Raw genomic sequence first — 16,626 nt, 5'->3', positions numbered from 1 at the left:
CTGTGAATTTTTGTCCTTTATGACCAAAATCAGTGGTTTTTGTGGAAGTTGAATGTATTTTTGTCTCACGAAGCTTAGTTTCACATTAGTTATGTGTGAAATTCGACAGGTAATTCCACCAAACCTGGCTATATGCAGAAAATCCAAGTACTAAAGAACAACCGTGTTTGAATTTATTTATGATGGCAGAAGAAACAGAAACTGTCTGATCAGGGAATCACTTGTCTTAATCATGAAAAGCAGATCTTTAAAAATCCTGAATGTTTGTGCTTGCAATTATATTATAGTATTTGTGGTCACACTGTGATTTTTTAAAGAATGTCATCAAATTGTTTTGTGAAGATTTTAATTAAAAAATATAAAAGAGCACTGTGGTGTGGCTTTTCTATAACTACATGACTGTACACATAATTCCATTTATGTACTGGTACTATGATGCCAAACTATTTCAACTTTTGGGGATTTTAACTCTGACATGGACATACTTCTAATTTGCAGAATTCATTTCATTTCATTTAGCCTTTATTTATTCAGGAGAAAACACATTGAGATTAACAATCTCCTTTGCAGAAAATTAATTCTTAAAATTAACTCAAACCCACTAAAGTCTGTCCTTTGTGGTCTCAGTACTTGGCATGAACATCTTTTGTATAGATTAATGGCTCAATGAGATTTCAATTTGATTCAATCAGGACCTAACACTACTGGGGGGTTATTTCAGACAATGTTACTGTAGTTATTAGAAGGGAAATAATTTAAGCCTCCTACATATTGTCTACAAAATACAATTCCCAGTTCCTGTAATTAGTTTCTTTATCAAAAATATTTGAAATACTTTTCTTTCTTTCTTTCGTTCTTTCTTTCTTTCTTTCTTTCTTTCCAATCAATGATAATGAAAACTTTCTGTTTTCGGCTTTCAAAAAAGCACCTCGCTCTTCGCCATACTGTAAATATTGAACCCTTTCGCTCCCCGTAGAAAAGAAAACTAGACCAAACGGTTGTGGGTGATATTGTTTCCCTAATTATTACAGATTGGCTTAGATCCCATTAAAAGTAGGAAAACATTATATCAATAAAATGTGTCTATTTCCACTGCTTCTCAATTACATCTAAGTTCAATTCGGGACGTGGTTTTGATCTTTTTGTTTTATCGCGTCCCGTAGCGCCCCCGCGTCTCAGTCATGATGGTACAGTCCGAGCTTGAACCTTAGCGGGAAGCTCAGCTGTCCCGGGTGTTTACAAACTGCTTCAAGATGAGGTAAACAGCTATTTTTATTCATTATATTCTTTAAATATTCCATGTAAGAGTTTAATACATATCTGTACATATAGATAACTTTCTCTTCTGTGTCGAGAATCAAGCAGTTCACGTAAATACTTGAAAGTTCAGTGACAGATTTGAATAATTGAGAACGTGTAGATTCTTTGTATTACTAACATCATACAAAGCTCATATAAAAAGTCACTAACAATCTGCAGCCTTTAAGTCTTTTGTTTTCTCTGTTCAGACAGAAGTCTAGGAAAAGATTGCTATTTGGAATCTGTAGTCGTTTTCAGTTTACTGTTATCACTTTAAAACGTACCTCCAACTTATTGAGATTTCAACATGTGGAATATACCGATACAGACTGATGGTACTGGACTGGTTTTATTGCAACTGTCCATTCACGCTGAGAAGAACCAATCTCAAAACACGAGACATTAACAACATCCATTGAAGTGTTTGTATTAACAATAATCTTTCCATCTTTACATGCATGTTTTTTGGGGCCGTGGGAGGAAACCTACGCACACACGTGGAGAACATGCAAACTCCACACAAAGGCCCCTGTCACATTGATAGACGGCATTATTGTCTATTCACCTGACATTGTGCAGCACTACATTAAAGAACGGTCAATAAACTCTTTCCACAGACTTTGTAACCTCAAACTCACTCACCTGGCTGGTAGGTGAACGTGGAGGCCAGTACAGCTTCCTCTGGTTGATACACAGGCCATAGAAGCATCATTGATCACTGTGCATTTAGTCTGTCATGCTTTTTGTATTGAGCAGGCTGATGTCGTGATTACCGCACATTTGCAGTGTAGATTGCAAGTCTTTGCTAATTCATCCAATCAAGAAACGAGTTTCCAATCTGCTGAACTTCACGTGGTTTTCTTTCAATAGTGGTGCAATGTCCTCGAGAGCCAATTCATCAGAAAACTAGTCATTTATGTAAACCTTGAGCTGCTTGGGTTTCTTGATTTACTGTAATTCATTGGAGTTGAACAGATCTTCCTCTGTACTGAAAAGCCGTCCGTCCCAACGGGCCTGCTCTAATCATTCCCCCGTGTGTCACCCCTCAGAGTAATTTCATGTTTGTTTGTGTCTGCAGCACCAGGAGAGGTAGAGGAAGATCCAGGCTGCCCGTACGGCCAGCGGTGAAGAAACAGGTGAGACGCTCAATGGTCAGCATTGTGACGTTGCTCAAAACCACTCCTGTGTCCTATATCCTGAATATGCAGATCATGGAAGCACATTTTATAGAAACATAATTTCCATACATCTGTGTTTTGCGATTTGTATATCGCACATATTGATGGTGCAATAACAATACATTTTGCATTGTATTGTGTATCTCTGGTGTAGTACAATTAAGTAAAGTGTTTTTAGATGCATTTCAGAAGACATTTCAAGAATCCAGATATTGGAATAACATTTTGTCTTTAATTTGTTTGGATGTAGAACGTTCCGTCTGCAGATGACATGGATTCTCCCAACTTGTCTTCCATTGACAATTTTAGTTTCCTGGAGGGCATCCAGGCTCTAAATGGTAAGTCCAAACAATATGTCACCATGCCTTATCAATGTTGCTTCTAAAAGCCCACTAATGTAAATAGAGGATCTATTTGAAGAACTTTTGATTTCAAACTACCAAACTCTGTCCTTGCCTAGGAAATCCTCCCCTGCACAGCACTGCCATAGAGGAGGATTTAAACATTGCAGAAAAGGAGCAGGCGACCGAAGGAAGAGCTGGAAAAAAAGAAATTCCCAAGAAAACCACCAACAAGCAGCGTGGAGCCGCCGCAAAGAGGGAGAAAGAGCCGAACATAAAGAGGCAAAAAAGAACCGGCGGGGGAGTCGAAACCAGGTAACTTCAATAAAGAGTTCTTAATTTATGTTCATCATAGTAAATACTGTAACGGTTAGACTTTTTCAGTCCAGATGGGGTCACAGCTGGAGGGAAGACTCCAGGGAAGAAGAGCGCCGTCCCAAAGAGGAGCAGTCAGCCTGCAGCAGCAGCAGCAGCAGCAGAAAAACGCCTGGTGGGGAAGAAACCTGCAAAGAGGAAAAGGTCAGTACAGACGTCTGCACCAAGGTCAGACTGCAGAAACACACCGCAGGCTTAGAAAACACTCTTCAACAAGTACCGCGCGACTGTGAGCCGTCTACTGCTGGCAGTGACACACTTGTAACTGATTACCATCGTGAAATGAGTCGCACCTTTAGTCCCTGTTTATACGGGGGAAACATAGAAAGCTGTGGAGTTTTTAAGTTCGGCCACAAGGTGGTGCTGTTTGACTGTTTGTGTGTCACACTCATGAACAGTCTTGAATAAACATTTCTCCTTCATAAAGTGCCAACGTTCAGATTCTGGAGCAACTTCCTTCAACTCACTGAACTCATGCATTTTAATCTGAAGTCATGACTTTAACAAAACGTGTCATTCCAAGCTCATATTAAGATTCACAGTCCAGTAATTGGCTCGTCACAGGTCGTTACAGTGATTTTTCTCAGTATCTCATCTATATAGTCACATTCTTTACACCAATCACGCTTATGCTTTACACTTCACAGGATTTTTTATATATACCTTCTCATTTCCTCTTTTTCATCATAATTTCTTGTCAACAATGAGGAAATAAGAGGCATGCTGGGAAAAGAGGATTTAGTGTACATTATCATTACATCCTAATAGTCAGTCATGTGAAAATAACATGAACGTCTCTTTTTAGAGCACTAATCCATCCAGTCTGCAGCTCTCGGTCTCTCCCATCTCTTTACCTTAATGTTTACTTCATCAGACCATTTATTGTGTCTGTCTTTGTGTCTCTTCAAGGTCGTTGAAATCAGCGAGTGAAAACTCCCAGAACGATCCATCTCAGGTAAAGAAATGACAAAAAAACTGCACTCATGAAGTCCTGAAGACCCTGGCTGTCATGGCTTGTTGGGCTAACATGCTCTGAATGTCCTCTTATAGGAGGTTAGATGGTGTAAACTTAGCTGATAATATCAGATATAGTCTCGTATTTAACTCACTTTAAACTCCTGACTCGATTGACTGCAGCAAAACGCAGAAGCTCATCATTACAAGTTAAAAAGTGGTCCCAGTGTGGAGCCTTGTGGTACACCAAAGGTAGAAGAGTTGGTAGTGAATGTTTCTTTTCCTCCAGCAGCAGAGAGACTTGAATGAAACTAATCCGAGGAAGAGGACGCCGCTGTCCTCTGATGAAGAGGAGAACAAGGATACCAGCTGGGTACGACTCACTCCAAGTGTAAATATTACATCCCACATTCCCCCTTTTTTTATAAACTTTGTCTTTGCTTGTTTATGCAGAAGCCAAGTCCGAAGAAAACCACTTTGAGATTCAACAGAAAGTCTTCAACGGGTAAGTATGCTGACAGAATGAATAAAAATGATGCCTACATGAGTTTATTTGTAGAGCATTTACCATCTATGGATTATATATATTCTACTCCCCACATATAAGTAAATACAGAGCATCTGTGAGGAAAGTAACGTAAAGGCGAGTTCAGGCCAACCTTACAGTTTTACGTAGGCAAAATTGCAATTATTAATATCGAGTAATTCCTAAAACAAATTGCAAATGACTCACTAAATGATGCGCTTTTGTAAATAAGGGGTAAGGGAGAGGTTTGATAACAGTGCAGGGTTTTGTTTGCCCTCAGCATGGACTGACAGGTTCACTGTTGTCAAACTCATTATGTTATAAATCACTGAGCGCAGCTGTTGTTATGTTCAGTTTAAAAAAGGTTTTGTAAATAATGACACACAATGCAGATGATACTTAAAACATTTTTAAAGAGAAGTGTTGGATTAAGTTGAGAAAGATGTGAGGCAGACCAAACAGTCACATTAGACGTTATTTTGCTTTTTTTTTTTTCAGGATGTTATAGTTTTAAACTAGTTTTTTCTTCTAATTCTTCATCATTTGGTATTAACCGTCTAAAAGCATGATTTAGAGCTTGTCTGCGGTGCGTGGATGTCCATCTTATATCCATATATTGTCCATTAATCCTCTCTCATCTGTGTGGACTCACCGTGTCCATTCTCCAGAGAGCAGCTCTTCAGAGGAACGACCAGCTGACACACCGAGGCGAAAGAGGAAGAGCCCTCCAGCTCGTCAACAATCCGAGTTCGACGTCGTTCTTGATGCCTTCCTTGAGTTTTGTGACAAGTACCGGTAAATAATTTCTCCGAGGACTTGACGGACATCCCTGAGCCGTTAGTTGTCATTTTTTAGATTGTCATGTTGGTTTTCAGGGAGTCGGTGGCGCCTCCACAGGTCCAACAGTCTATTTCTACTTTCTCCAAAAATGTGGAAGCCCAGCTCCTGGAAAAGGTCCGAGTTCAACACTTTGTTCATGTTGTCACATAATAGTTTATATTCAAACTGAGTATTTCGAACATATGCATGCCAACATTGTGTTTGATTTCCGTTCCATTTCTAATACATTCTCTTCCAGATTTCTTCTTTGACGGAGTTCAAAGGTCTAAAAAGAGAAAACACCAAGGTAACTATGCCATGGGATTCTGTCTGTTTGGTCAGTAGATATATGAACGTTGTTGGGCGAGTGCAGAATAATTCAAACTTCTTAACTAATATGGACATTTTTGGACAGTTACGAACAAGATGAAGGTGGAGCTGCAAAACATGTTTAACCTTCAATGTGGAGATAAGAGCTTGTACTCTCATGCATCTGGGTCTGGTTAGTTTAAGTTTGAATTTATGAAATGTAAGAATTCTAATGATAGTTCAGCAGTTTTTAGACTGTTTTACCAATTTCTGGAAATATACGCTGTAGCGCCGAATTATGTAATAATGGTGCAATTTGTAATGACCTACCACATTTTGTAGTAAACTTTGCCACATTTTGTCATAAATTAGTTACATATTGCAACAGTTATTACAAAGTGCGGGTTAAACGATTAAATGCACTCAGCGGCACGTACAATCCGGTTTCATTTCGTCAAGAAAATCGAACTGGCTGGTGGAACTACTGATTGGCTTGTAACCTTAAACATCTACCAGCCACAATGGCAGGTGATCTAAAAAGGTTCAACCTGATCGAGAGTCCGGCGTTCTACCATCGCTGTGTTGGCAGGACACGAGCAAAAGCAAAGAGTGACCTGGAATTCAGGTCCAACTGAATCTTACTTTTTTCCTCATTATTAAACATAGAGCCAGGGATACAGATGAAGGGCAACATTTATTACATATTGAACCAAAGTGTATACACCCACATTTTTAATAACTGTTGCATTATAAAATGCAGCAGATTATATACAAAATGTATTACATTACATATAGCACCAGAAAGTCCTTATCATGAGGTGAAATTTAGTATTTTAGTCCCATGTAAAAAATGTTTTTTTTTGTCAAACTTTCGTAATTGAGCATCAAGGATTTTGAGAGCCAATTTTTGTCGATTGTCTCTTGTAATATAAAGGTGAATGGAGGTGGTGTTTATTGCCACATAGATATAGTTAGGGACATATATAAACCTATGATACATATTTCACATGTGTAGTTTGATTATGATTATGTCGGCAAATCTGTTAAAAAGTGAGTTTTCGTGTGTGTGTGTGTGTGTGTGTGTGTGTGTGTGTGTGTGTGTGTGTGTGTGTGGGTGTGGGTGTGGGTGTGGGTGTGGGTGTGGGTGTGGGTGTGGGTGTGGGTGTGGGTGTGGGTGTGTGGGTGTGTGGGTGTGTGGGTGTGTGTGTCAGACGTGTTCTTTAATCCGCACAAAGACCCGGAGACTTCTGGATCGAAAGCAAGAGATGTTGGGGTGAGAATCAGCAGCCACATAAATACACAACTCACACACAGAAATCCTCATATTGACATCATAATAATTTTCTTTTTCAGTTTTATGTGTCCTCGAGCCTGTGTGTGAGCCTCTAGAAGTGAGGAAAGCCGGTCCTCTCCCTCACTTGCTCCACTTTTAGTGTGTTCATAAAGGCGATTTTGAGATTTTCCCGCTCGGTACCGGAAAGCCGAATCTTCCCTCCCCGAGAGGAGCGGGCAGTCTGAGTGGACGGACGAGTACAGCTCACGAGGGACTTTTAGACTCGTGTTTCCTTTGCAAAGTTTCTAAACTCTCCAGCTGCCCTTCTTTGACCAGGCCACACTGACCTGTTACTCCTATTGCAGCCTATCGCTTGAAGCCTTAATCAAAGCTCAGGTTAAGATTTTGTATCATTTGTCCATTAGTAGTGACATTTCTTTATTACTCATATTTGTTTTGACTATTTCAAACCAGTTTTTTATCAGTTTTATCAAAAATGTGCCTTTTATTGTGAACATTTTCAGTATGTGCTTGTATTTAAATATGTCACTCTCATTTCGAGGTTATGATCCTGTCTTTTCACTAATTGTGCCCAAATGAGGAATACTAAGAGTGACTCGTGTTTGGTCCGTTAGGACAGAGAAAGAAATCTGCCAGCTGGAGACGGAGAAAGCTCAACTTCAACACAGACTGACTCTTCTGAGGCGAGGACAGTCCTTCCTCCAGGACATCCAAGTGCTCAACCGACGGTACCTGGACCACCGACGCCGGCACCCTCACCAGAAAGAGACAGTAGGATCGACACGCTGGGCTGAGCTCAATGTGGTGGTGGTGGATATGATCTGATTGGAGATTATTCAAACGGTCGATATCCTGTTTGTTCTGTTTCCAGTATGGAGCATCCAGCCTGCCAGCTCTGCTGCTGGAGACGAGGCACATGAAGGCAGCGCTTGCTCAGAGGAAAGGAGGCAACGCCTCGGCAAAGAAAAAAACCAGGACCAAGAAATAAAATGAGCACATCTGAAGCCACACACACACACACACACACACACACACACACACACACACACACACACACACACACACACACACACACACACACACACACACACACACACATTTTAAGCGCATAATAAAGCTTATCAGTTTGGACAGTTCTGCTGGATATATGTGCTTTATTTCATTATGATAATAAAAAGTGTGTGTGCGTGTGTGTGTGTGTATTCACACAGTTTGTATTAATCACCTTTAGTTGGAAAATTACTTCATGCACGCCAAGTGTTTCATATACAGATCCTCGTTGGTGATTGATTGAAACGCTTGCGCGCACTTCGGTCAACCAATCAGCTTGTGCCTTCCCGGTCAAGGTGTCACACAGAGGTTAAGTCCCGCCTCCACATAAAACAAGGCTCCTGGTTGGCTGGAAGTTTACTCTTGCGCTTTCTCATGACAGAGACGGCGGAGCTGTGAAGACTCTCCACAAAGGTACGTGTTTTATTCTCAACAACACCAAGATATTTTTACTACTGTCACATTTAGGAGTTGACGCCGAACGTGAACGTGTGGTGTTTGTTGTCGGTAAAGTCTCAGGTGAACCGGAGGTGAGTAACTCACTGAAGGACACACCTTAGTTCAAAAGAAGTTCACGCTTTTTATTATTTCTAGGTCGTGAAGTTCCTTTAAAGAAGCTAAAATGACTTTAAAATGCCTGTTAATGTGTGTTTATGTGGTGTATTTAGTGGGACATCCCCGACACCGAGCTTTAGGTTATTTTAATGTTAAATAGAAAGTAAAACGTAACTTCCTGTGGTTTAGATCCCATTGGGACACTGATAATGTATTTTATTGCTACATTAAATTCACACACATCGCCACAAAACGTGTTTATAGAGGTGACGAGTGTAGTCAAGAGACCAGATCATTCCTTGACAAAACCAAGACTTCAAGACACTTTTAGTCAAGATCAAGACAATAGTAAGACATAAGGGGTGGCATCCTGAAATCCCAGCACAACCTGCTGGTAACCACATGTTCATGTATGTTTTTGATGGAATTACTCAATAAAGAATGGCACAAAGTGGTGAAACAGCTGGGAATTGTTTCTTGTTTAACAGTGCCACTGCGTCCCAATCTGTCATTAATATTATACAGTTACAATCTGTTTTATAGGCGCAGTTTTAACTGCGCCTATAAAACAGTCATAACTTAAAATCTGTACGCTACAAATAAAAAAGTATTTATCACGTGGACAGTTTCAAGGAGGAAGAGGTCTGGTTTGTGGAATTGGCCTTTATTTGAACTAAATACATTTATGCATTGCATCCTATGTACTTGGCTTCAAATTGGCAGAAGACAAATTTCCCCAAAACTTGGCAGTGAGCTACAGTTTCTGCCGTCATTTACTGAATCTATCCTTCATTCAACCACATTGCGAAACCACAGTTCTTCAGAATCATCTCCTCAATAGCCTTTCTGTCCGTTACAGCCAGAGGCAATAAAACACAGTTGATTCATTTCAATACTGGGCAATTCTTTATATTACAGACTGGAACTGACGTTATCATTATGATCAGGATCTACCGCCGTTCACTTTGATACTGTGTGTTTTTATAGGTCTTTCCTGTCCATAGGTTTACTGTATTTCCACTTTACGATTATATGTTCACATTGACCCCTTTTCAGCCTAACATTTTAATATAGTAGGTTTTAACCATTTTGCAGGGTCGCTTGGCGCCGGATCACATCCCAGCATACACCAGTGCAGGTCGCCAGTCCATCACAGTGTGGCCATTTATTTTGAACATACATATAGTAGCACCTGAGTAAATTAAATGACTGGACAACTTAAAGGTTCAACAAGTAGTTGTGGTTGTTGTACATCTTCTGAATCTCTACCCCACTCTCGCTATTTTAATTGAATAGGTGCTCCTTCGTCTCCGGACTCAAACTGGGTAGAGTGGAACTAATTACAATTCGGCATTTATTTGTGCTTTTGTGTGTAAGACGGAATGTTTACTCCTTCACGCCCAGTTGGTAGAGCGGTCGTCTCCCAATCGGAAGGTAGCAGGTTTGATTCCCATCTCCATCTGTCTACATGCCCGAAGTGTCCTTGGGCAACAAGACACTGAACCCCAAACTGCTCCCATTGGAATGACAGCCCCTTGCATGGCTGCAGCCTCCATTGGCGTGTGAGTGTGTGAGTGAATGGGTGAATGTGATGAACTACGTAAAGCGCTTTGGGGGGCTGCTCACGCAGCTGATAGGAAGTCCACTTACCATTTACTCATGCTAGGACATTGCTTGTGGCATCACCCAGGGGTCAGACTGGGTCTCAAACTCTTAATCCTTTACGTATATGAGATCTGTTTGAGTTTGAAACATTTTAAAAGTGGTTTTATTTGCAGACGACGCCAGGATTTTTTGCTCAGGGAGGGGATTTACAAAAACATAAAAAATTCACTGATCTGGTTCTTTTTCAAACGACACAAATTATGTATGAAGCATCAAATGACTCACGACCAGGGAACATCCCAAATCTGTTTGTTAAAAGAGAGGCAGGGTGGAGATTAAGGAGGGAACAACATTTTTAACATCCTTTTGCACACACAACTCTGAAAACATTTAGTGTGTGTGTGTGTGTGTGTGTGTGTGTGTGTGTGTGTGTGTGTGTGTGTGTGTGTGTGTGTGTGTGTGTGTGTGTGTGTGTGTGTGACTATTCTGATTTGTACTTGCATTCTTAGACTTTGTACTTGTCTAACTGGATTTGTGCATGCTTAAATATGTGTGTATTTAAAATGCTGTGTTCTTTGATTTGTGCAGGTGTGGTTAGATTTGTTAGTATTTCTAATCAGATTAGATTTGTTAGTGCATACTTAGATGCCTCCGTATATACTTAAATATGTGCACGCATACTAAGATCTGTGCATTTCATACATATGCTGTTGTGCACTTTTCCTCCTTTTCTTCTCTTCACCTTGCAGGTGTCCGACTTTGTGATTAATTGCTCCTGTGAGAAGATGTCTGAGGAGGGTGACGTCAGCGGCCTGCACAGTGCTGGAGACACTGTGGATGCTTTGAGATGGTTTGAAAAGAGGTAACTCCTATCGTCTTATTGAAACGTGTTTGTGAGCGTCCATGTTGAACATCGAGGGTCCGCCACACACTCGCTGATACACTCGCTTATTAAGATATCGTGACAGTCATTTGTGTGTGGATATGTGTGCTCAGGCGATTAGCCGAACTGGTTCGTAAAGGCGACAAACAAGTTCTTCAGGCTTTTACTGACGTGTGTGTGTGTGTGTGTGTGTGTGTGTGTGTGTGTGTGTGTGTGTGTGTGTGTGTGTGTGTGTGTGTGTGTGTGTGTGTGTGTGTGTGTGTGTGTGTGTGTGTGTGTGTGTGTGTGTGTGTGTGTGTGTGTGTGTGTGTGTGTGTGTGTGTGTGTGTGTAGTCCCAAGTCGAATGGAGCATGCGACACAGCAGGCAGCAGTAAGACCTCTGAGGAGGTGGACTCCTCTCCCATCCAGAGCGTATCGGACCCTTTCCGCTACAAGATGGACTATCCCAACATTGGAACGTGTCTGATCATCAACAACAAGAACTTCCACAAAAGCACCAGTAAACAGGCGCTCGCCACCTCAACTTTTTATTGACTCTCAGAGAAGCAAGGGCAGCGTTTTCCATGACGCTTCATGTCAGGCTTATGTTAATGCAACTTTCCCTGTGAAATAATGGAAATAAAACCAGAAAATGGCATGCACTGGAATATATCAGGGACGAGCAGCATATTTTATAAGGAAAGTTGATGTGTTGGAAGTCAAAAAATGTGTGAGGATTTAAGTGAGATCGACAAACTTTGACACCGTATTGTCTCTAAAACCACAATCCAGCTCCAGAAAGACACAAACAAAACCCCAAAACAGCTTAACACCAATATGCACATACACACATATACCCACACAGAGCTAAATACTCCCTTCACCTCGTTTTCCAATCCTTAAAAACCAAAAGCATTCATGTGCTAAGCACTAGAGCTCAAACTGCTGCAGGATTTTAACGCTGGAACATGCAGCAGGACATTTCCACCTCAGAGTATCATGGCTGATCAGCGCCTCCACGCACTCTTGTTACAGTCCCGGTTTGTAAAGTTGGGAGTTTCTCCGGAGAGGTCTTCCTGGACAGATATTTACAGCATAATGCAAACCTGTAGTCTCATTCATACTCACACATTCTTCCCCACAGAGAAATGCCTGTAATGTCTCAGGAGCAGACAGGTGGACTCGTGTTGCAGGTTACATAAACACTTGAGAGTCACGTCACTTCCCTGGAAAATCAGTTGGAGTGTTCCACTTAATGCTGATCAGTCCCAACATGTCGGTGACGCTTCTGCTCCAACTTTCCAAGTGTAACTCTTTGTTCAAACAGAGTCTGAAGGGGGAAAAACCCTCATTTAGTTTGGAAGGTTTGTGCGTGATCTCCTCCATAGTGTCAATCTTCGGAAAACGCAGACTGAAATCTTATCTCCGGGATCGTATTTAACTCAAAGTGCTCGAGAACTTTGATCGAACACTTGGCGCTGACGGGTCTTCAAACCGTGTCGTGTTTCTGTCTGCAGACATGACCCTCCGTAACGGGACAGACGTGGACGCCGCCTCCGTCATGAAGACCTTCTCCAAGCTGGGCTACAAGATCCGAGTGGCCAACGACCAGACTGTGCGCCAGATGAAGTCACTCCTGTTAAGTGGTAATGAAGCGCCTCCATCTTTCAGTCAGGTTTCAGGTTTCGTTACAAAAACAACCAACAGCACCTACTAGAGGCCTGGCATGCCAACTACATCATTTTCAGAATGTGGCTGTGGGTTTTCACTTGGAAGATTGTCGTGTAAACGGGGCCTGAAATACATGTAAAAATCTGATTGGTCTATTTCATCTTAAGGAGAGAATATGAAATAGAGTTTTGCATTTAGGTGGCATAAAAAAACTACTTTTTTTTTCTTTTTTTCTCTCGCTGTGTCGATTCTGATCAGGCCTTTGTTTGTCCATTCTTTTAATTTCTGGTGTCACTTTCTGTCCAGTTGAAGTTGGTACTAGTAACTGTAGTCTCAGTACTTTGAACCAGAAGTTCAAGGTGAATGTGATGATTGAATCGAATATTCATTCTCTTTATTTGAACATATTTCTATGAGCAATCATACGCTACATGAAAATCTCTTCACTTCCCTCCTTCTCGCTCACCACTTAGTTTTTTTTTTTTTTTTTAACCAATTCTAGTCGATTTATTGACAGTTTATCCATTCGATCTGTTTGGCACTTTCATTGGGTGTAAAGTTAAATGTGTCCGTCCACTTTAAATGACACTGTTGCTCTCTGGAGTCTTGAGGTTTGTTTGTTCAGAAGTATCTGTGCTGAAACATCGTCCGCTATGTAACCAAAAAAAAAAGAGATGAAATGTTTTGGGGAACCACAAAGAAGAACATGCGTCCAGTCCGACTTGAACGAGCTCTGTGCCGTACGCAGTGTCTGAGGAGGACCACAGCCAGAGCGCCTCGTTGGTGTGTGTGCTGCTCAGCCACGGCGAAGACGGGCTCATCTACGGCACAGACAGCTGCGAGAAGCTGGAGACCCTGGTGCAGTGCTTCAAAGGAGACCGCTGCAGGACGCTGGTGGGCAAACCCAAGCTCTTCTTCATACAGGTCAGTGCCGCACGGGGAGCAACGTCTCAGACACGCACGCCGCACATAGGCCGAGTCCCACTGGCTTTGCTCCACCCGACAGGCATGCCGAGGCTCGGCTCTGGACGACGGCGCGCTGGTGGAGACCGACAGCGTGGGTGGGACGGTGACGGAGAGGATCCCCGTGGAGGCCGACTTCCTGTATGCGTACTCCACCGCTCCAGGTATCACAAACACTCCAGTGATAATCTGGATGTTAGCTGAATTTACAGCCGCTAGTGGAGGATCGTGCTCTGTAATCTGGATGTTATCTGGAGAAAATACGTTAATAAGGAGGTTTCTTGGAAATCATTGTTTGTTTTTTGTCTTCTAATCAAAAATAGATATAGTGGATGTGATGGTCATCATTTATTGAGGAAACCTACTAAGCAGCTCTCTCAGCGTTGGTTATTTGTTCTACTATTTTATGACATTATTGACGTTTAAAAACGGCCAAAATGAATCCATGAGTGACATTATGGGTTGCTTCTTGTGCTCCTCCAGTAAACAGGAGTTGAGTGAGCTGCAACAGAGCCTCCGCTTATCGCTGACGCTAACACTCCCGCCATTCCTGCAGGCTACTACTCGTGGAGAAACACCACCAACGGCTCCTGGTTCATCCAGTCGCTGTGCGACATGCTGCTCCTCCACCAGTCTCTGGAGCTCATGCAGGTGATGACGCGGGTCAACCGCAAGGTGGCGCTGTGCTTCGAGTCCTCCTCCAACCTGCCCGGCTTCAGCTGCAAGAAGCAGATCCCCTGCATCGTCTCCATGCTCACCAAAGACTTTTACTTTCCCGTCAAATCTTAAGTGAGGCTAATCTTCAGTCTCAAGTGGGTTTTAGGATTTTTTATTTTTTTTTAGAAACACTAATTTTACAGAATAATGGGTGCTAGGAGGTTGTTGTTTGGTTTCTTTTTTCTCTTTTTTTTTTTTTTACATCTTCTTTACTTTCTCAATATTAAAAATGACAAATTTGAACACAAATGGCTTTTCAGATCCTTTTTAACTGTGACAAAGACACAATGTTGAGGAGTTTGCAAGCTGATGAATGAGTGAACTTGATAAAGATTTAACCTCTGATGTTGTGCACTGCAGCTCACTGGAAAGTCAAGAAACAAAAAAGTGTTTTTAGATCAAATAAGAAAAACACCATAAAATACAAGGCAGATTGATTTAGCACTCAGTCAGTGTTTTAATTTTTACATCTCTTTAAATTCAATATTAAGAAAAAAGGGGTTTTATAGTTCTGACATACTCGGTCCATTTTGTACACATTTTTATTTATTTTTTCTTCTGGACTTTGAGAACAAACAACAGTCTTTCCATAACATATTTCCTCTATGGTGTCGATCCAATCCTCAATCGTCGGTGGAGAAGGCTTAAGGCCCGCTTAAAGCAATAACGTTTCAAGTGAAAACGCATCGTTTCAACGTTCATTCCACAAAAGTTTTTTTTTTTTTTTTTTCATTTTGAAAATGATGCACTATAAACATAAACAATGGGAGTACACGGACATTTGTATGGACAGACGACCAAGTTGAATTGTTATTAAGGGGTCTCGACTATAAAACTACAAAGTGGCACGGGGATATGGACTTGGGAGTCATGACACTCTGGAGGCAAACGTTGTTGTGATTGTCCATCTACTGGTGCATTTGCAGAACTATGTCCTACGGCTGCGACACACACGTGCGGTAGCAGCGTTTCCACTGTTTCAACAGAGACGAGGCCCAATTGTTTTAAAATCACAGTTCAAAGTTGCGGTTTCAATGACTTCAACTACAGCAGTTAGTTGTCATCATAATATGATAATACTGGATAAGACAGTTAAATTACACAATTCACTATCATTGTAGCAGAGAAAACTATCAGTTTGTTTCTATGGCAAAATTAACGCAGCATTAAATATTGCAATGAAAATGCAATTTTATTATTATTATTATTATTATAAAATATGTTGGTATTTAAATTATACAACACACCTTAAAATGCTTTTGGATATCAGGAATTTTCCCTGTTGTTAACAGAATTTTACATACACGGTTGTCTACAGTTTTGAAACTCTTGGTTTAATTCATGATTATGCTTTTTCTTTTTAATTTAGCCTAAATTGCAAGACAGTGTCATTTCAAAGTAACAAATATTCCATAAGGTTCAGTTTTGTGAAGATAAAAAATTAGGGTTTGATACACTTTTTGATATTGTTTCTTTAAAGCGAGCACAGCCTCGCGCACATCGTTTCAATACAAAGTGTCCGTTTGAGACGTTGTAGTTTTGAACCCAAACGTTCTGAGCTTTTCACAAATACGTCAGTAGAGTTTAACACGGCCACTAGAGGGGGGCAGAGAGGCGCCCGGGGAGCGTTCATGAATCAGCAGTGTGTCTTTTCCAGGAACTGAAACCGTTGCCGGGTTTAACCCGACACACACGCACACACACACACACACACACACACACACACACACACACACACACACACACACACACACACACACACACACACACACACACACACACACACACACACACACAGAAAGAGCAAATACACACACACCCTGCAAAACATGTCTGCAGTCTGTACTATCAGCAGCAGGGTGGGGTTTGGATTAAGACATTGTACAGAGATAAGTGATCTTCTGCAGTTGGTGTCCATGCAAAACCTCACATTTAACATCTCTCTGTTTGTGTGTGCGTATGTGTGCGCGCGCGTGCATTTGCATGCTTTACTACACGTCCTCAATCTGCAGCATTCAGCTGTATCGTCATATGAAAATGACATTTCCATTTGTTTTTTTCGGGGTTGGAAAACTGCTGTAAGTCTCCATTTGAGTGCAGGTGTCGC

General features: G+C 41.4%; 2 protein-coding genes across 6 annotated transcripts; both read left to right on the top strand.

The window, feature by feature from the left end:
* Positions 1 to 1,186: 1,186 nt before the first annotated feature.
* On the top strand, positions 1,187 to 8,231 carry cenpu (centromere protein U). Of its 2 annotated transcripts, none has more exons than XM_080465321.1 (14): positions 1,187 to 1,258; positions 2,378 to 2,435; positions 2,728 to 2,815; positions 2,938 to 3,133; positions 3,203 to 3,337; positions 4,103 to 4,148; positions 4,440 to 4,520; positions 4,601 to 4,652; positions 5,342 to 5,468; positions 5,549 to 5,627; positions 5,752 to 5,799; positions 7,013 to 7,074; positions 7,710 to 7,866; positions 7,967 to 8,231. In XM_080465321.1, exons 1-14 carry the CDS (start codon positions 1,254 to 1,256, stop codon positions 8,081 to 8,083), a joined length of 1,251 nt encoding a protein of 416 aa, XP_080321447.1. In that variant the 5' UTR covers positions 1,187 to 1,253; the 3' UTR covers positions 8,084 to 8,231. The 2 variants fall into 2 exon arrangements, with proteins under 2 accessions (XP_080321447.1, XP_080321446.1); XM_080465320.1 differs by having other exon boundaries at positions 1,237 to 1,258; positions 4,437 to 4,520.
* A 209-nt stretch (positions 8,232 to 8,440) lies between these two features.
* LOC308110770 (caspase-3-like) lies at positions 8,441 to 14,862 on the top strand. 4 transcript variants are annotated; one of them, XM_080465328.1, is made up of 8 exons: positions 8,546 to 8,675; positions 9,796 to 9,838; positions 11,055 to 11,167; positions 11,522 to 11,688; positions 12,686 to 12,814; positions 13,588 to 13,763; positions 13,846 to 13,966; positions 14,359 to 14,766. In XM_080465328.1, exons 3-8 carry the CDS (start codon positions 11,091 to 11,093, stop codon positions 14,589 to 14,591), a joined length of 903 nt encoding a protein of 300 aa, XP_080321454.1. In that variant the 5' UTR covers positions 8,546 to 8,675; positions 9,796 to 9,838; positions 11,055 to 11,090; the 3' UTR covers positions 14,592 to 14,766. The 4 variants fall into 4 exon arrangements, with proteins under 4 accessions (XP_080321452.1, XP_080321454.1, XP_080321453.1 ...); XM_080465326.1 differs by lacking the exon at positions 9,796 to 9,838 and having other exon boundaries at positions 8,441 to 8,559; positions 14,359 to 14,862; XM_080465327.1 differs by lacking the exon at positions 9,796 to 9,838 and having other exon boundaries at positions 8,560 to 8,675.
* Positions 14,863 to 16,626: the final 1,764 nt, after the last annotated feature.

Source organism: Lipophrys pholis, assembly GCF_963383615.2.
Source record: "Lipophrys pholis genome assembly, chromosome: 6".
NCBI lineage: Eukaryota > Metazoa > Chordata > Actinopteri > Blenniiformes > Blenniidae > Lipophrys > Lipophrys pholis.
Note: the sequence above shows the minus strand (reverse complement) of the source record. Positions and strands in the feature narration are given on the sequence as shown.